Raw genomic sequence first — 20,234 nt, 5'->3', positions numbered from 1 at the left:
TTATAGACCAAAATGTTTTTTCTCTCAGAAAATTGAAAATATATATGCTTTGTCTTATAAAAATTTTAATATATTTTTTGTTTTTATATAATTAAAATGTGTCTTTTTTGGTTCAGAAAAAATTAAATGATATTCAAACCTATGATTATGTGTTTTTATATTGGTTAACCAATGTAAATATAATATTTTTACACTTGTTATTCATATAATTAATATAAAAAAATTATACACCCATTTAGAATATTCAAACTTTGTTAAGAAAAATGACACATTTTAATTTTGATAGAATAAAAAACTTTAAAATTTTTGAAGAGACTCAAAAATGTATATTTTTTAAATTTTATGACAACCAGTAAAAATTTTATATGAAAACTATTATTGACATGCCACTCCATCAATAACTTTTTTTTTGTTTTTTTTTTTTAAGATTCCCCTATAACTAAAAATAAATAATAAATGAATAGTGGTATTTTTGTTTTGTCCAATAAAAACCGGGACATTATCGGCAAATAATGGCTCTATAGGTGGAAAAGAAGAAGAAACAGAAGAGAGTCGAAAACGGCAGTCCCCTCCCTCATCGGAAGGGAGGAACACAGCCAGCCACGACAGGTCTGTTTTTCCATATATATCATCATCAACAACTCTCTTTTCTTCACCTTTTCCAAACTTAATAAAGAAATTTCACTTCACCTTTTCATCGTTTTGTTTTTTATTCTTTTGAATTTTCAGGATTACTCCCTGGAATCGGGTTCTGTCTTCTTCATTGCAGCAGATCTCACTACACTGCATGCATATGGGGTATGTATGCTTTCTCAATCCAACTATCACCAAACAAATTTATATCCTTTTCTTCCATTGTTTCCTTTTCCCCTTTATGGGTATCCATAATTTTCCTCATCTTAAACCGGGAGCGAATAAGTATTTCTCTGTTTGCTAAAAACATGTGAGTGCACATTACAGTGTTTCGAAAGTTGTCAAAATTCATAACCTCTCAACATTTTAAAAGAGCATCCCCGTTTAGATGATAATTCTTAGATTTGTAGCTAAAGATCTGATGCCGATTAGCTTGAAGGAGAATGCCTTTTTGTCTATATACTTGTCATTTAGCTGGTTGTTAGATAATACCCTATTAGAATGTTCGTGATTGTTATTCTTCTATTTGGTCTCAATGTAGATAGACAGTGAACGCACTATTATTGTATCACATTGAAAATACTTTTTGCTCGCTATGGATACACAGAAATGGAAGCTTTAATACGGGACTGAGGAAGATGGCCCTTATGTAGTTTGTTTAGTTGTGCTTACATAGGAATATGATCACACTGATATAAAATCTAGTCATTTGATTTTTTGTTGTTGTTGTTGGATATAGTTGTGATTTGCTATTGTTTTTTCTCCGTTGGGAGGAAAATTCTGCACTAACCATTTAAATAGATAAAAGAATAATTTTAGTGAGTTAACCAAGTTGTGGCTATTAAATTGCAATATTTGAATTTGTGGAGGATGATTTAGACAATCATGTGGATATGAATATGATTATATCACCATGCATAACAGAATTTAATGTGATTGTAACAGAGCAGTGGTTGTCTTGGACCCTTTAAAAAGCCCCCACTAATTGCTACTGCAGATGTTCCGCCAAAAGGATTGAGGAAACAAGGTAAGGCAGCAAAGAAACCTAGCACATCAGAAGATTTCTGGATCACCAGCACGCATGATATGGACAACAGTGCTGTTCAGTCACAGGGAAGCATCTCATCAGCCAGTATAACAAACCAAGCTGCAGATCCTCATGGAGGTTCATGCAACCCCACTGAGTTTGTGAATCATGGTATACTACATTGCTTTTATTTTTCTGGTATTTCATTATATTAACATATGAAAAAATTGAAAGAAAAAATATATTATATGGCTTTGCTTTGCACAACAAAAGCTGAAATCACCTATTGGTGGATTAATTGAATTTGTTTATGACAAAATTAGTTAACCCATGGGATTCGTTATTGTGCGGACCATTCTGTGTGTCTGGAAAAATGTACCTGATACATGTTGAGATAATATATGAAATGTGGTTTGAGTGTAGTGGTGATTCAGCCCAGCTTTCACCTACTGTCTCACTTTATAGAGGTGACGTGGTTGCTACTTGCTATCTTTTTGAGGGATCTGATACCTACATGACACATTGTTATATTTGATTTTCAAAAGAAAATCTTTTTCTAGGTTTGAAGATCACAGTTCATGTACTTTTCTTTTTGGTCATGTGACGTTCATATGTTTTTAACTTTGTAGGTGGTCACCTCTTTATTTGTTTGCCACTGATATAGTGATATATGCTTTTCTCCAATCTTTCTGACCTGACGTGGATAGGATATTGTTTTATCACTGAATAAGCTTTGTGGATATTTTTAGTCAGTTTTTAATTGTCTCCCCATTTATATGTTGTTCACTGTCTATCTCTACCTATATTAAAGTTTAGTATGTGAGATTTTGGAAGAGGTGATAATGGTGCAATCATTTCTTATTTTAGTTGAAAGTCTACGTGTGAAAATTGGCAAGGAAGGAAAGGGAATAAATTGTTAACATGAGATTTTATTTGGCAGGTCTTATTCTATGGAATCAGACACGGCAAGGTTGGATAGGAAATAAACGGTCTAAGAACCAAACTGAACAGTTGCGAGAACCCAAATTGAGGTAAACTGCATTGTTTGATTGGTTTTACCCGCAATTTTTGCTTCATCAATTTTTAATTATTTTTTATTTGTTGGGTTTTATTGGAGAGGAGGGCTAATGATACCTATAGCACCCATTTGCTTTTATTCCTGCTTTAATCCATCATGCTTTGTAATTTTGAGAACGCACAAGTCTAACAGATGTTTTAGAGTATTTTTCATAACGTTTGTTAATACCTTTGTTAGTTAGCACCTTTTTGAGAATCCATGTGTAGCAAGTGTGTTAGGATTATTGCAAGGATGCAAGTTCATTTTATTTTAGTACTACTTTCTTCTGCTGCTGATTTGTGTACTGTGTTTAGGTCCTATTTAAATCAACTTTTTTATAGGCACTTTTTTTATCAACAAAAATATGTATATATATTATTAATAAAGAATAAAAGTTGTTAGCTGTACCAGAGGTACTATTTTCTGTACATACTACCACGCTATTATCATCACTGTTCCGGTTTGGGATTCTAATATATTCTGAATGCAGTATATATTAGAGTACCAAAACACTGATGAAAAGCGTGATATATCCCTCCCACAAAAGACCTTATCCCCCTTCACACAAAAGGCCAACCTTAATATTGCTGGTCCATACATGATAAGGTATTTCAAAATCCTTTTCCATGTTTTTCAGCCACAACCAACAAAAGAAAATTGCCTCCTCCATCACTTTCTGACCATCGAATTCTTCATTAGAGAAAGTCATCTTGTTCCTATGGTGCCATATATGGCATGTCAAAGCTACCCACATTGTTTGCCACCTATTCTAAAACACTCCTTCCATACAGCAGTATGAGTGCTGTAAGAAGTGTTCCTTTGGTGTTTGTGGCAATACTGTAGACACTCCTAGCCATGAGCGACACTCCCACCACATTGGTATTGTTCTATCACAGTTAAAAAATAAGTGTGAAGCATCTTTGTTAACTCATTGGCAAGTGTACCAATTCGTTTTAAGTAGTAAAGTTTATTCGAAAGTCCGAGTGTCTAATCCACAGGGACTTTGTTTGTACTTGAGTAGTTGATGTATACCCAATTTGCAAGCAAGAGATAGGAAATTGTAATGGAAAGAAGAAAGAAAGAATTAGAAAATAAAAGACAAGTAGAATAAACAAGATTAAATGCAAAGGATAACTTCATAATTTAAATATGTTGGGGTCTATCATGTCTAACCACCCCTGATGTAATATTAATATGTTTTTCTATTTAATGTTATTCTAATTTTCACCCACATCTATTAAAATACTCAACCCTGATCCCTTGCGATAAAGAGCCTAATTTATCTATTCTCTCTTCCAAATCTCTTTGCAAAGATAAAACAGTAAATTGCATGAAGTTTTGAGATGTATGCATAGGCAAAACAAAATCACTTTATCCCTAGCAATGAGCTGTTTAGATGTCCTTACCCTATTCTTTAGAAATTAAACACTTCCTAATGCCTAACTCCTAAACAAATGCATGGATGATCAAGCCGTATAACAATAAAGCACGAGAAAGAAACAATAGAAATTGACATTGCATTAAATAGATAGTAAGAAATATTACATTACAAGGACCTTTGGCTGTTAGACTCTCAATAATTGGGGTTTAGCCTCTCATTGCCATAAAAGACTTTACATTTTAGGGACTAATATGGATGGAAGAAGAAGAAGGATTGATAAAGGAAGAGGGGAGAATGGCTAGAGAGAGAGGGTTTCTCCTATGAGAGATGCTAAGGCTTTAGGTGTATTCAATAAAGAGTTTTGAGTCTTGGTGTGTATTTCTCCTTTGCTTTCTACTCTTTTTATAGGTCCAAGGTAGCTTAAAATCTATGCAACTTCACGCTAGGTGCGCCAGCGATCACGCGCTGAGCACGACAATGTCTGGGTTTAGCGAGGTGTTCACGCGCTTGGTGTGGGATTTCACGCTAAGCGCGCCTTTAGGTTTATTCGTGGGTCTTCTTTGCGCTAAGCTTGAGTTTGACCGCTAAGTGAGGAGGTGCGCTGAGCCTGACTTGTGTGCTAAGCGAGCTGTCTCATCTTTAACTTTTTCCTTAAAGTTTTTTTCTTTAAGTTTTTGCATCAATTTTCCTTCAAAGCACTTGTAATGTACTTCTTTTGAATCCTGCTGGTAAAAAAATTAACATGATATTAAATTCCTCATTATTTTATTAAAAACAACAGTAAAATAAAGGAATTCTAATCATTCTTAGCCAAAATTGACTATCAATTAAATCCAAATTTTGTAGTGATCAATCTTGATCCACCAACAAACACCAAGGACATCTACACTCCTTTAGATCCACATTTCTTTCTAAAAAATTATCCTTGTTGGAATTCTGTCCCTCAACAACCTTCAACTGAAATGTGCAACCTTGCTTGGAACCTTCAACTTCCACAACCTGCTGAACACCCCATTGTCATCCCCAGCCTCTTCCCAATCACCCCTGTCTTCGCTAAGAATCTTGTAGTCACTTGTAGTTGTAGGAAAAGAAAATAAGAAGATTAAATGAATTGAGTTTCTCCAATGAGTTAAAATTTACTTGTGTATTTTAACTTAGTAGAAACTGTCATCTAACTTCTCCATAGTTGATATGCATAATTTTAACTTATGGGAAAAGTTTAATTGATTTCTCCTGAAAGTGTTTAAGGGAAAGTTTATCTTAATAAGACCTTATACAAGTTGACAAATTGGTCAAAACACCAATTCTATTTGTGGCTTGATGAAAACATATATGGCTTTGCAGTTGGAATGCAACATATGAAAGTTTACTGGGGAGCAACAAGCCATTCCCTCAGCATATTCCCCTTGCGGTAAGGGTCTACTTCTAAGCTTAAGTAACTATGAAGGGTTATCTGATATTTTGCTTGTTTATGTAAATATTGTTAGGAAATGGTTGATTTTCTTGTGGACATCTGGGAACAAGAGGGTCTGTATGACTAACCTATAGAAGACTGAAGGGGTGTCAATTGGTTTGATCAACAGATTAATTATAGTTCTTTCTTCTGAGTGTAGAGGAAAATTGGGCATACTGCAGTTTGTAACTTTGTATATCTGTTGTAATGTTATCTTTCAGTTGATAATGACGAGGAATTTTATTAGTTTCTCCAGAGGCCTGGACATAATTGTATTATTATTCTCCTTTGCATTTTAATGTTGAAACGAAAATTTCCTGTCTCTTGGGTTGAATTTTATTTGAATCACGTTAATAAGTATAATTATGTCTTTTTTCTAAAATTAAAAAATAAATAAAAAGAGGCCATTTTGCGTGGGTTTCATACACCTGATTATATTTTATTTATCATTTAAAAGTGATATGCAATCAGAATGCAAAAAGCTAATGCTAGGATGATATTAAGGGGATGTAGACTGCATGAAGTTAGATTTATTGCCAAATGCATTTCTATCTGGATCACTATTTTCAACTACATGAAGTGTGGAAATGAACAATTGAAAAAAAAATGAAAGAAAAAGAAAATAGAAAGTGCAGAAGAAGTAGAGCATAAAAAAGGAGGAATTGGTAATTTTGCGTTTGGGAATTCTGAAAGGGACAAAGACAGACAGGAGGGGAGAAAAGGTACGGGAGTACGTACCGTAATGATCTGAACAGTTACGTTACGTAAGTGTGTGTAACTGTTGTTGAGTTTAACCCTACACTACATGCACCTGATTCTACACTATCACGTTTACCGTCCGATCAGAGTACGGATTTTAATAACAGCCTTTGGATGCCTTCACGCGCCCCGAGAAAACACAGACCCAACATGTCACATTTATACACTGCCAACAATTGAATGACACGTGTACACCGTCCGCTCTTCTCATTCCTCCGTGGAAGCGGTGGGGAAGAAGAAGATAACAAGACAGAGATGAGAGCCTTTGTTATTTTATGTCGTGTTGCATTTTAATTGGTTGTACCTAACATCTCCCTCTTAGGACTGTGTCCATACAATTGTTACTCGCCAGAGCCCCTGCTATCTCTGTTCCTCTTCTTTCGGAGATTGTGAAGAAAAATATTATTAATCGAATAAATAAACTCAAATAAAAAAATATTCTTTCGTATTAAGAGAAATAAAATACTTCTTTATGAAAAGTAAAGGTTAAATAGTATTTTTCACTTTTTTAGATTAAGTTTTAAAAAAATTATTTTAGTCATTTTTGAAAGTTTCATTTTAAAATATTAAATTGAAAAAAAATTATTTTAATTCTTTATCTTTTTAAAGTTTCATTTGATCATTTCTTTTTTTCTTTTTTAAACCATTAGTGCTTTTTTCATGTTTTAAATTTTGACAAAACAATAAATATAAGTAAATGAAAAACTTTGCATAGTATTAACATTTTTAATGGAAGACAAAAGAAATTAATAAAATAAAACTTTTAAAAATTTTAAAATAAAATTTTTAAAATTTAATGTATTAAAGTAAAATTTTTAAAAATATAAATGATCAAAATAAAATTATTTGTATTATTTTTTCTTTTTTATTTTAAAAAGTACAAATAGCCTCGTGTCTCTATTTCAACCCGTGATGAGGGTATAAGGGATTATTTTACTAGGGTATAGTCTCTTTTTATTTACTACCTTTGTTTTATCTTCATTAATCAACCCAAAATAATTGAGTTGAAAAGCAATTAGTAAATTAGTGAAGAATAGGAAGGAAATTTGATGGGAGCAGAAAGGACAAAGTGATCTTCCCTAGGGATGTAGGGATTAGGGAATTCATGTCACTCAGTCACTATTCACTAACAATCCAAAGTCAGTTTTCCAATTTCCCAAAAGGACCGAACAACACATTTGCACTCTGTGGACTATATTTTCATTGGTGAACAAACCATTAAACCAGTGCATTGTCTCTCCAACAGGAAACATCCCTCAACTTTATCTAACACATTCAATGTCTTCTTTGCCTACCTATCATATCTCAATCGCCATACCCTTTAATTCATTGATTCTCCCAAATCCTTTCCCACACACACCCTGCCTATGATCTCAACTTTCTTCACTGTAACTTACATCAACATATCAAACTTCTTCATAGATCTAAACTTCTCGTCACTGATGGCTCCACAAGGCAGAATCTACCCACAGCATGGATCCAAAGTTACTATTACTGTAGCCTTCTTTTTTTATCTCATTGTTCTACTGCCCAAATCAGGTAAAAAAAGTGCCACCTTAACCTATTTAAGTCGTGTGTTATATGATCATGTATTTCTATATAGAGAAATATAATTATTAATTGAAGTTAGAAATTCATGACCAGCCCTTGATGATTTTGATGTGTTTTATTCTCAAAGCTAGCCTCTCTCTTTTGATATCCAAGTGAAACGTGTGGTTGAGCATGCAGATGCAGGTGGATCCAGCGAGAGTGTGGAGGGAAGCAAAGTGGTGATAGGGTCAAAGCCTCCTGCTTGTGGAAACAAGTGCATGAGCTGCAGGCCTTGCATAGCAACTGTGGTCGTTCCTAATCACAAAAGGAAGGGTTTCAACTTCAAATTCAATGGAGTCGACGATGATAGCTATTACCTCCTTTCATGGAAATGCAGGTGTGGGGATAAGTTGTTTCAACCATAAGTAGTACGTACCCTAGCTACAATTCTATGTTCTCACACTATATATACAAGTTAGGAAAAGCAGAAACCTACTTCGGTTGGAGCTAGCTTCTATTTCTCAATCTTTGTCTCTTTCTGATTTTAGTGGACGGACGATTGAACTTGTCTTCATCTTTATCCATTAATCTAAGACACTTGTGAGTTGTGACCATGAATAAAACTACTTTCATGAATTCAACCATGCTGAGAGAAACACTCATGTCACCATGCGTGGTGGAGAAGATAATGCTGTTAATTATAAATGCATGCGAGGCAAGAAATAGCAGTAATTAATTAATTAACTACGGTTTATCATTCAATTTTTTAAACACTTAAAATAATTATATTAAACGTATATTTCCGTAATTCTGTATATGTTAAATAATAACTTAAATATTGGTGATTTACTTTGCCTGGCTTAAAATTACTATTCAAGATATATGGTGGCAAAGTACACAGCAGTTGGCTCAGTATATCAATAGTGGACATGGGTTGTTCATATAGAGGAGGCCAAATGTTTGGTATTCAATAGAGGACATGATTTGACTGCGGACTACTTTTTGTTATTATTATTTCAAATTCCTATTTATTTACTTTAAATTAAAAATAACTTTCACTTTTATTTATTTCTTAATGTAAAATATTAAAAAATATAGGTAAAAAAATAATTAAAAATTACGAGTATCTTTAATATTTAAAGTAATTGATAAATAAAACCTTTTTTCTTTAAAACAAAAGAAATGGAATAAATTTATATAATTTAATATAAACATATTATAAGGTTAAATTATCCATTCCATTTTAAGTTTTAATCCATACAGGAAATAATTTGTAAATTTAGTTCATACACAATTTTTTATAGCAATTTATCGCCATCATCAGAAGGTTTTTGAAACACTTTTATGCCACCACAATTCTTGCCTTAATCAATTTAATTAAGATATTCACTTTGTGCATCTTATTTTATATTAGAATAATTTAAATGACTTCCTACAATGTCATATTATATTTAAGCAATTCATACATAAATTTTCTCAAATGATAAAAAAATTAAACAATTCATAATTTTATAATTTTTATTTGTACTTAATTTTGTTTCAAACTAACTTATTAATTTAATTTTTTTAATTAATATTGATCTTGTTTGATATAATAAGATTATTTTTTTTTTCTTTATTTGCAAGCAATTGTATCCTCTAGAAGAGACGGAGCTTATAGCTTATATCTAAGAAATTTTTCATGCCACATAGACCTGCTTTAGTAAAAAAATTACATCTTTAAAAAAATCACGTAAAAATATCTACATAAAGGATACTCTAATCAATAAATAAAAAGTTGGACAAATGTAAAACAGACTAATAGAGTATAAAGAAATATAATGTACTGAAACAAAGCATCATAAAATAATTTCTTTTGCAATCTATCCGAATCAATTACCAATCAGAGAGGGGGGACAAGTCCCCTGAGTGCATCTATCTACATAATTAATTAGATTAGTTATCCATAGTGGTCTTATCATTTTATATATATTTTATTTTAATGTTAAAATTATGAAAGTGTGTGCTTAATTTAATTTTATGGATTTTATAATATTTTAAAAATATATTATTTATGATATAATTTTATTAAATAACAATTACTTATATAATCAATGATACTTATATAAGTAATTTCATATTATTTGTTCCAGTAGGAAAAAAGTTAACTTTGCTTAAAATTAAATAATTTATGTAAGCATCCCCTCTAGAAATGTTTGTTTTTATGGTACTGGATAGAAACGTAGAACTACTAAAGCTTTGCTAATATATTTTAGTTGGTTTTTAATTTTTTGATTAACTAACTGAAAACTTGTGTAGTGTTTTGATAAATAAGTTTTATTAGTAGGTTTTAATATTTTTAAAATATTAATTGAAGTAGTGTTTTTTAAAACACTAATTTCTAGTTTTTTATATTTTATTTATTTTTATTTTCAATATATTTATTTAATTTTTTTATTAATTTTTTAAAATAAATAATAATTTTTATGTTATTTTAACAACTAATTCTACTTATCACTTATGATTAACAAGTTAAATTTTCAATTTTTAGCTATAAAAACTCATTTTTTTTTACTTTCGGCTAGAATTTAGAGCATTCCAAAAACTTGGAGATCCAATATCAAAAAGACAGGTAGCCTAATATTCTTTTATTCTTTTTCAACTTTTTTTATGAATCTGCCGAACACAACCTAAAGCCAATTTGTAGGTATGGAATTCGCACAGCCCAAAAAGGACCCATTCGGGTCAACAACAGTGGACCCTCCTAATACTATTCCAAAGATATCTTTTGCATAAACCAAATCAAAATTCAAGAGGGAGCTTGACGCTAGAGGGAAAAGGAATCAGGGAATAATTTTTATTTTTAAATTAAAAGAATTATATAATACTCATAAAAATAGATAAAATATTAAAATGTTAAACTTATGTTAATTTATTATTTTCTGTTGTTTAAAATTTATTAAATTATAGAATAATATTAGAAATAAAACTTTTATCCTTCCCTCCCATTTCTCGTATAACTCAATCTCTAGGCATACTCTTAAACAACAAAGGTTGTATTCGGTTGTTCCTTTCCTTCAATTTCTTACAGATGTGGTAAATTAAAGGGAAAACTTGAAGGAAAAAATTTGAATTTTTTATTTCTAGAAATTAGACGTTATTTTTTTTTATTTTACCTTTACTTTTTCTCCGGGTAAATCAAAGAAAATATATCACTATTTCTATTTTATTTCCTCTCATCTAAATATATACATAAAATTAAACTATTTCTATATTTTACTTGTTTGAGAAATGAAAATCAGAGTATTATCTCTTTCATAATTTAACAAAGAAATTATGCAAAATTTGTTTACGTAACATTAATTATTGGCTATATGATAACTGATTAGAGTGTTTGAACTGATCAGTGACAAGATGTCGATAAGATTTAAGTTTTCTCAAATTATCAACGTAAACATCGCACTAGCAAAGTGAGTTGAATCTTAGTATAAAAAAAATAATAGATTGAAAATATCCCATCTCGTCGGTTTCCACATACACATTTCACTCTGATAATGAAAGCTGTGCTGTACTATATTATGTATAATTAATTCAATTATGAGATTCACCAAAAATAAATAAAGTAATTGAATTATGAGTAAGGCAAGCATGCTTAAGCTCAATTTGGAGATATAAATTATGATTGTGATGCCATTTCTAATTAATTCTGTCCTATGCACAACCAATTCCTGGCCTACAATAACTCAGTAAGTGCAACATGGGTCCACACTCAAACGTGTCCGCGCCGCAGAGATCCTAATCTCCAACTTGTACGCAGTCTTAATTGTTTTAAACTGAATTTTTTATATATATAAAATTAATTTTATTATTAATATTAGACTAACAATTAATGTACCATTTATTAAGAATATTGATAAAAAAATAATTAATATTCATATATAATATTTATTTTAAGATAATTTTTTAATATACAACAATTATTTTGAAATGAATAAAATACTATTTTTCTAATGCTAAAAATGTTATTATTACGTACTTTCTTATCTTTAATTATAAAATTCGTTTAATTAATTCATATTTTTAAAGAAAAATAATTAATTTCATTTAAATATGTCAATTATTTGTATTATTATTTTTAATTTATTTAATAATTTTTTATTAATGTTCGAAGAAAGAATAATTAAATAAGAATAGGTATGAAAAAGACTATTATTACATCTAAATATTAAAAAAATCTTATAAAAAGAAGAAAAAAAAAATTTAAAAAAGGAGTAGATAATAGTAGTGCTCTTTAGTGTATAAAATTGAGTGCGTCCCTTGTTTGGTTTTTGTGCTGTGCCGCAATTGAGGAGGCTTCTCTTCTCTCACTCTCATTCCTTATTAGTTTTGCACTTTGCACTTTTCAGTCCCTACCAGCTTCCAACTGTGACTTCTTCAACTAGTACCATTTCTTTCCAACATGTCATTCCCTTCAACTTCAAACCCTTGCTTCTTTTCATTCCTTTCGTCTCTCTAAACTGAAACATGTTACTAAGAACCTCCACAGTACCAATTCCAAGCTCATGGCTGCCCCATTCCTCTGAGTCACAACCGCTTCTCCACCTTCCTATAACACTTTCAACTCCTATAAAAAACATGCTTGATACAGACACAGACCCTCATAATCATACCCCGCCAAAGCCTGAGAAGAAAACTTCCATGTCAAGAAGTAATGTCCTTAAGAACCATCGGAGCATCAAGATGAAAGAAAGTGATCAAGTGGAAGAAGCAAAGCAAAAAATTTACAAGAAGAAACTAACACCACCTTCAGTTCGAAAACTGTTTTCAAGTTCTGGTTTAGATATGCATGAAGGTAGCAGGTTGCAGACTTTAGTGATGGGTGGTGGGATGGGGAGTGGTGGTGGCAGGATTTGTGGTGGTGGAAGAGGCTCACATGGTAGGGATGGGACAGATGCTTATTACCAGAACATGATTCAAGCAAACCCCAATAATGCTCTTTTGCTTGGAAATTATGCTAAGTTTCTGAAGGAGGTAATTTTGGTTCGTTTGGTTGGTGATTAAGCTTGAACTTGATCGTGATCTTTCTCTTAAAAAGATGAAGAAATGCTGAAAATGAAAAAAAGAGTCTAATCAGCAAGATTATTCACTAACCAAAAAAGAGAGGAAAGAAGAAGGAAAAAAAAACGAAGCCAAGCTAGCTAGAATAATCGTAATTAAAATATATCCTTGTCTCATGAAACTTCTTGTTTCTTTTTTTCTATTACTATTTAGTGTTTTTTTTCTGACATTCAATTTGCAAATAGGTTCGTGGAGATTATCCTAAAGCAGAGGAGTATCTTGAAAGAGCTATTTTGGCTAATCCTGGCGATGCTAATGTTTTGTCCCTCTACGCGGATTTAATATGGCAAACAGAGAAGAATGCTGATCGAGCTGAGGGTTATTTTGATCAAGCTGTTAAAACTGCACCGGATGATTGGTAACATAAATCTACATGTATCATGTTTTTTCTTCTTTGCATTATTCTCCTAATTATTTATAGAACAAGCTACATTCTTTTTTAAAATTGGTGGTTGTTTCTTTCGTAGTAGTGTTAGATGACCTTGTCGGATAAAAAAAAGTGTTAAATAATTTTTTCTCTTTTTCCAAAGCTTAAATATGTTTTTATTTTAAATAAATATCTGATTTTATATTTATTTCTTAATAAATTTTTATTTTATGATGAATCACTAATAAAATAATAATTTTACTTTTAGTTCCTAATAAATTATTAAATTTTATATCTGTTGTATGATAAATATTTTTCATTTATTATTAATACATATTAAAATAAAATTTATTAATTTATTAGGAAGCAATTTATTAATACATATTAATATATTTTTTTATTTATTAGGAACTAAAACAAAATATTAAGGATCAAAAATAAAAATATTATTTTATTAACACCTCAATGCAAAATAAAAATTTATTAAGAAATAAATAAAAAATAAATATTAAGAATTAAAATATATTGACACATTTAATGATTTGTTAATTTTGAAACTCACCACCTGTTGTTAAAGTAGCTAAAGTATGTTATAATTCAATGATCTGTAATCCAAGATAATTATTTAGACATTTTGCTTTATTTGTTGGCTTTGATTCCGAATCAAACTAAGTTGTGTCCTGATTTTTCTCGTTTGTTAATAAAACTAATGTATAAACCTCAATTGTTGTCACTTGTCAGCTATGTCTTGGCTTCTTATGCAAAATTCCTCTGGGATGTTGAAGAAGATGAAGATAAAGACTGCCAACATAAGACTGATCACGGCCATGCATATCCACCTGATCTCTTTCAAGAAACTGAAGACCGCCCTCATGTTACTGCAGTCTTTCAATTCTACCACTCTGAGTGAACTTGGATATATATCTTACAAGACAAATGAACCATATAGTCTCAAACAATAATGCGTGCCCATTTTTCACCTCTTGGAAGTGGCTACTATATAGAGGGTTGAGTAAAGTAGAGATGACTATCTAGCTGTAAATAGCTTATGGCATAAATAAGAGAAACCTGTATGTATTCTGTTTGTTATATACTAGTGAGGCTTCCACTGCTGTATCTTCTGAGAATATGGAATTTTGATAGAAATTAAGGAGTAGAGAACAACCCTTTTAATCTTTTATGGTTTTATCATGTTGTTAACAGTTTAACTCTTTATCCTGAACTAGAATTCTTAAAAAGAGTAATCACCCAATTGCTGTTATTATTCATTCATATGGGCATCTGTTGATTCATAGTCAACCACATACATGCCTGCCTGAAATTTTTGTAATTCCTTTCTCCTTCTCCCTTTGTCAAAATGTATAATAACTTACCATGAAATATATAGCTTAAAGGTTGATTACTCGATTAGAGAGAGAGAGCTAAAACTGTGGTGTAGTAGTATATGACCCTACTATATTACACCATAGTTGTTAGTCATGTATTATTATTATTATTTATTTTTTTTGGCAAGTAGTTGATCCAATTCCATGACACCAAAGGAAAACAACAATGAAAAAAACCCTTAGAATATTGATATATAATACCAACTGGTGGGTTAGGTTTAAATAACATAACCCAATGGCTCCAAATATAGACGGGACTTGAAACATGTGGCGTACGTTTGTTTCACTCTTATACACTGTTTCTTTGTCGGCTGGCGGCTGCGACATTTTCTACTGCTCAGCCAATTGCTTGTATGGGTCTCTTGTCTTCATTTTCTTTTCATCTGTCAGACAGACTCATTGATAAGGTGATATCATCTTTGAGATTTCGTCTTATTTAACTTGTCTACTCTCATCACTCGACAAGAAATAATATCATTGTTATTTGACCATATTTTTCAATATATTATTATTATCTACGAGCCATTACAATTATAGAATATCTTACACTTTTGTGGCTTTGCCCTTCTGAACATTTTCATTGAGGAAACAGTGAGAAAAGGAAACGCAATTTGGAAGTACATATCTATAATTCATCAACAAAAAATGTTTCTTGCATAGTCATGTGTTAGCGTTGAGTGCATTTACACATAAATCCATGTAGCATTAGACTCGCCCAATTAAATTTACAAGCCTTGAGTGCATTTACACATAAATCCATGTAGCATTAGAGTTACTTACCTATTTAATTTTCTTTCTTGCCCGTATGAATGATTAGTTTAATATTTTTTTTCTATCTTTCTCGTTTTTAAAGATTCATCGGACCTAATTCGCATCATTTCGACTTTTAGTGTTCGGAGACACCTTTATTTTTGGAAGAACTTATCTTTGAGATCTATTTGGCATATATGATTATAATTAAAATTAAACAGTTGTGACTTTTTAGTTTCTAAAGTCTAATTACAATAAATAAATAGTATTGTAAATTGTAAATGTTGCTCTCTTTTTGGGTCATCCCTCGTCTGTGAATATTTTAGGACCAATGGCCAGAATAAAGGGAGGGAAAATCACGGGAAGATTGCCACTCACCAGACAAATCAAAGATAAGTTCAAAATTCCAAAGGATTTCTAAATCTAATCACAATGACAAGACCAAAACTGCCAAACAAATTGGAAACGTTCATATAATTGAAATTAAACATAAAAAAAGTACTTATGCATGATTCATCTAGCTACTTGTACTTGATCTCATCTTGGTCCTGATAATTGAACACATGACATGGGTACATTACTAAAAAAACTAGCCTGTCCCGATGAAGTAGCTTCTCCACTACTCAATTTCATGAAAGCTGAATAAGTACCAGATTGAGATAATGAGGGGGGATCAGGTACAGGGCACAAACCATCAAGCATCTGAGCTACCTTAGTCATGGAAGGCCTCAAACTCACGTCATCTTGTATGCACCAAAGAGCAACTTTAAGAGCAGCCTCAACCCTTTCATCCTTCTCATCAATATCTATCTTTGGATCAAGAACCTCTTTCAGTTTCCCTTCATCCATCATTCTGAACACATAAGAAGGAAAATGCGCTTTTTCTGCCCCTTCCCATTGATCATAGTTCTTCCTCCCTCCAACTATCTCAAGCAATAGCATGCCATAGCTGAACACATCACTCTTCTCCGAAATTGCATAGTTAGTTATCCATTCTGGTGCTAGATAACCCCTTGTACCCCTTAGAGTTGTGAACACATGGCTCTGCTCACGGCTCATTAGCTTAGCCAATCCAAAATCTGAAACCTTAGCAGTGAAGTTATCATCAAGAAGAACATTTTGCGGCTTAATATCACAGTGGATAATCCTCACTTCACACTCCTCATGGAGATAGGCCAATCCCTTAGCCGTGCCTATTGCAATGTTGTACCTCGTGTCCCAGTTCAACAAGAAGGTGTTGTCACTGTTCTTGAAGATCCATTTGTCCAAAGAACCCCTTGCCATGTATTCATAGACAAGAAGGCGATGAGGACCCTCGGCACAGAACCCTTTGAGTTTGACAAGATGAACATGATGAATACTTCCAATTATGGACACTTCTGCTTTAAACTCTTTTGCACCTTGTCCAACACCTTCCAATTTTTTCACAGCCAACTGGGTGCCATCTTCAAGCACACCTAGATACACTGAGCCAAAACCTCCTTCCCCAATTTTTGTGGAAAAGTCCTTAGTTGCTCTACAAAGAGCAGCAAAAGTAAAACGTGCGGGCATCCCAGAGAGACTGTCCAAGAAATCATCATCTTCATCCAAGTCGTCTTGAGGATACTTAGCAACATTCTTCTTCCTCTTGTAAAAGTACCAGAATCCCATTATAAGACCAACTATAACCAGAACTGTGAGAACTACTATGACAACAACTAGCACCGCGTCATTCCTTCTATTTTTGTTGCCATGTCCATCATCACTAGCACTACTAATGGAGACCTTCATGAACGAAACATAACCACCGGCACCGGCACCCCTCTTATAGCGTTGGAAACTCCCAGTCTGATCAAAATGAAAGCATCTTCCGGTACTGTTTTCAAAGAAAAGCACAAGGCATGAACAGTTTCCTAAACAAGTCTCTTTGCAAGCATTCAGGTTTGATTTTGAAACCGGAGCAGTGTACTTGAGAGCAAAATAATCAAGCTCTTCACCAACATATAAAAGTTCTGTTGAACTCCTAGAACAGGTGGAGATGTTGGGAGGTTTGCAATTAAAGCGAGTTCTGAGAAGTTTGGGACAGATGCACCAGTTTTCAAAGAAGCAAACATAATAAGGATCACAAGGCTGAGGAATGCCACAAGGGTCTTGTGGTACCTTAACTGCCTCAGGGTTTGGAGCCCTCCCTTTGTTAAGATCATAAAAAGTGATTGCACCAGTTGGATCCAAGGTAGCAGCCCACAATGACTTGGGATCTGAGTGCTCAGAGAAGACAACTTTCCACAGCAAAGCTCTATTTATGTCATAAAAACTCAATGAATTGGACACCAAAGACGCTGAGTGAACCTTACCAGTGTTATTTCTTGAGCTTCCCTGAGCTTGTTCTCCTGATAGGGACCAGTACACTTGTGGAGTTTCAAATCCTGCATAGAGAACCAAATCACCTGCCTTGTAACTAAGAAAATGACACATGTTCAAGCTGTTGTGGAAGCTTTTGAGCGTCATTCCATCCACAAAGTCTTGTCTGGGCAAAAGAGTATCAGTGGGATGGCTAAAACTTTGCCAAATAGCTGTCCCATTTTCCCCAAGCAACACCAAATTCCCTGAGTCAAGCAACTCCATAGATCTTATTTTTTGTCCTGTTGTATTTGTTGCCCATACTACACTATTCCCACCTTCCAAATATGCATTCCCATCACGGTCAAGCACAAATTTATCAGAAGTCCCAACAAGTAAGCCTCTGTTGGCAGTCCAAACCACTTTGTAGCTGCTTAAGTGCATGACAACTAGAACAAACGATGAAACATCAAGAGTGGTGAAGAACCCAAAAGCGAACGCCGAGCTGTTGGATAGCAAGAAAAAACCATTATGGTCGCTCCAATCTGGCTGAGATGCACTGAAGCCAGGATATATCTGACTAACATGTTGATCTTTGGCCAGGCAGGTTCTAAACAAAAGGAGCACATAGAAAAACAAGGCCCCACATCTGAATATGCCCATGATTTCACAACTGCATTAAAACATTGAGTTTCGACTCAAAAAAAAAAATGAATCATGGAAGATCTGAGAAGTTAAATACTAATTTGGTTACTATTACTACAGTTTGCTAGACAGCTTAATCTAAAAGACAAAGAATATGGAATTGTTTCCTTGAGTGAAACAAAAGTAAACAACAACGTGAGTGTGAAAGTACCGTAAATAGAGGGAGATTTTCATGGAAAAATATGGTTGTTGATGCAGGAAAGCATGTTATGTTATAACTTACAAATTACAAAACATAAAAGGAAGTGCACAATGAGTTGAGGAGAAATAGTACTGTCGGTAATAGTATGACACACCTTAGTTTCCATTCGGTAGCAGAAACGATGTAGGCGTGTTAGAATGCAGAAGAGGAATATTAGAGGGAAGGTTAAGGGAATTGTGATGAGTCAACATGAGTTTCTCTGCATTTTCTCCATGGCAATATATGGTTGAAATACTATTAGCTAGCTAGCTTTCACTATATGTCTAATAAATGGTAGGGACGATGTTGTTGCTTAGTTGCATTATGGTCCTAAATTTACCTGTTTTTGAGGTTATTGTCCATTTTGACTTCTCTCTCTTCTTTTTTTGTGCATGGTGTCCATTTTGACCCAGTGACTATCTAGTGTAGCGACTAATATCTTTAGCATTGCCTTATAACCTCCAATTGTATTATTGCCTTTTGAATAATATCTTGCAAATTGACACCGTAACGTAATGAACATCGATTCATAAAATTTTCAAATGTATTAATAGTAGCATTTACTTTATTTCCTTTTTTAGTACTGGTCCAATTTCATAAAATAAAACGTTCAATATTTGGTTGGGGGTAATTTTTAAAGACGAGTTTTAAAAAGTCCAATGAATAATTATGATTTATGAGAAGGCTACACTTAGGTAACTTTTTCCTCTTTTCCTTTTTATTTATCGGAGTAGTTGTTATGCAGTTTGGGATTCAAAATCCCAGGAAGCATGTTGAAGAACATTAATTGAAAAGGAAATGGTTATTCCAACATCATACAAGAGATTTTGCAAAGTTTAGTTGAAGAATGGGAAATCTGTCAATTTCCCTTCACCATTTATAGTTAAAATTTGAAATAGGAACTAGGAAGTGATGATGATTGTTTGAATAAACGGGACTAGAGCACTGGTAAGCATGTCGTGCTCCAGCTTTTGGGGGTAACAATTTGAATTTTCCTGAAAAGGAAGCCCTCAGCCACAAAATTTATAAATTTAACTTTTCTGAGTCCCTCTTGTTTGGAAACCTTTCAGAGTGAGTTGGCATTGTACCCGGGTAGCCACCTGCCTCATTAGTTTCGACGGAACCATATTTATTACGCTACTCTGTTATTTTTATTTCATTATTATTATGTACTCTCACGCGTCAACATGAGAGTTATGGTTAGAAAAGAAATTTCAGGAACATTTATAATTTTACTTTGTCTCTAATTAACCTAGAATCTATTGTTAACAAATTAATTACTACATTACATAATGAAATAATCATGTTACGAATTATAATGGCCAAAGTTGGGAGATGATAATTGTTGTGTATGTTTAGTTTTTTTTATTGAATTTGTACAACAATTATCTTAATTTTCTTCATTTATAGTTCATTGAAGTTAAATTAGTTTTAATTGTATTTTGGTAGAATTTTGGTGTACCAACAAAGAAGAAAGTAATTTTGGATTGATGAAAAAGCGCGCTTAGCATGCTTACCAAGCTTAAGGTGCATGAGATATCTTGAAAGGTCACGTGACAAACATGAGATTGCTTGGAGAAGATCTGAAGT

The 20,234-nt window shown here is 32.8% G+C and overlaps 4 protein-coding genes across 7 annotated transcripts; 3 read left to right on the top strand and 1 right to left on the bottom strand.

Moving 5' to 3' along the window:
- Positions 1–490: 490 nt before the first annotated feature.
- LOC114385755 lies at positions 491–5,874 on the top strand. 2 transcript variants are annotated; one of them, XM_028345811.1, is made up of 6 exons: positions 491–609; positions 730–798; positions 1,584–1,831; positions 2,601–2,691; positions 5,443–5,509; positions 5,586–5,874. In XM_028345811.1, exons 2-6 carry the CDS (start codon positions 788–790, stop codon positions 5,637–5,639), a joined length of 471 nt encoding a protein of 156 aa, XP_028201612.1. In that variant the 5' UTR covers positions 491–609; positions 730–787; the 3' UTR covers positions 5,640–5,874. The 2 variants fall into 2 exon arrangements, with proteins under 2 accessions (XP_028201612.1, XP_028201613.1); XM_028345812.1 differs by having other exon boundaries at positions 1,579–1,831.
- A 1,664-nt stretch (positions 5,875–7,538) lies between these two features.
- LOC114386308 (EPIDERMAL PATTERNING FACTOR-like protein 8) lies at positions 7,539–8,484 on the top strand. The gene is made up of 2 exons (XM_028346274.1): positions 7,539–7,849; positions 8,039–8,484. The coding sequence occupies exons 1-2, from the start codon at positions 7,678–7,680 to the stop codon at positions 8,263–8,265; spliced, it is 399 nt and encodes a 132-aa protein (XP_028202075.1). The 5' UTR covers positions 7,539–7,677; the 3' UTR covers positions 8,266–8,484.
- Positions 8,485–12,139: 3,655 nt separating this feature from the next.
- Positions 12,140–14,576, top strand: LOC114386977. Its single transcript, XM_028347064.1, has 3 exons — positions 12,140–12,850; positions 13,123–13,295; positions 14,046–14,576. Exons 1-3 carry the CDS (start codon positions 12,344–12,346, stop codon positions 14,212–14,214), a joined length of 849 nt encoding a protein of 282 aa, XP_028202865.1. The 5' UTR covers positions 12,140–12,343; the 3' UTR covers positions 14,215–14,576.
- A 1,237-nt stretch (positions 14,577–15,813) lies between these two features.
- Positions 15,814–18,951, bottom strand: LOC114388686 (G-type lectin S-receptor-like serine/threonine-protein kinase SD2-5). Of its 3 annotated transcripts, none has more exons than XM_028349311.1 (2): positions 18,760–18,951; positions 15,814–18,431 (listed from the first exon to the last, which is right to left on the bottom strand). In XM_028349311.1, the coding sequence occupies exon 2, from the start codon at positions 18,419–18,421 to the stop codon at positions 15,977–15,979; it is 2,445 nt and encodes an 814-aa protein (XP_028205112.1). In that variant the 5' UTR covers positions 18,422–18,431; positions 18,760–18,951; the 3' UTR covers positions 15,814–15,976. The 3 variants fall into 3 exon arrangements, with proteins under 3 accessions (XP_028205112.1, XP_028205113.1, XP_028205114.1); XM_028349312.1 differs by having other exon boundaries at positions 15,814–18,407; positions 18,760–18,950; XM_028349313.1 differs by having other exon boundaries at positions 15,814–18,263; positions 18,760–18,950.
- Positions 18,952–20,234: the final 1,283 nt, after the last annotated feature.

Source organism: Glycine soja, chromosome 15 (genome assembly GCF_004193775.1).
Source record: "Glycine soja cultivar W05 chromosome 15, ASM419377v2, whole genome shotgun sequence".
NCBI lineage: Eukaryota > Viridiplantae > Streptophyta > Magnoliopsida > Fabales > Fabaceae > Glycine > Glycine soja.
Note: the sequence above shows the minus strand (reverse complement) of the source record. Positions and strands in the feature narration are given on the sequence as shown.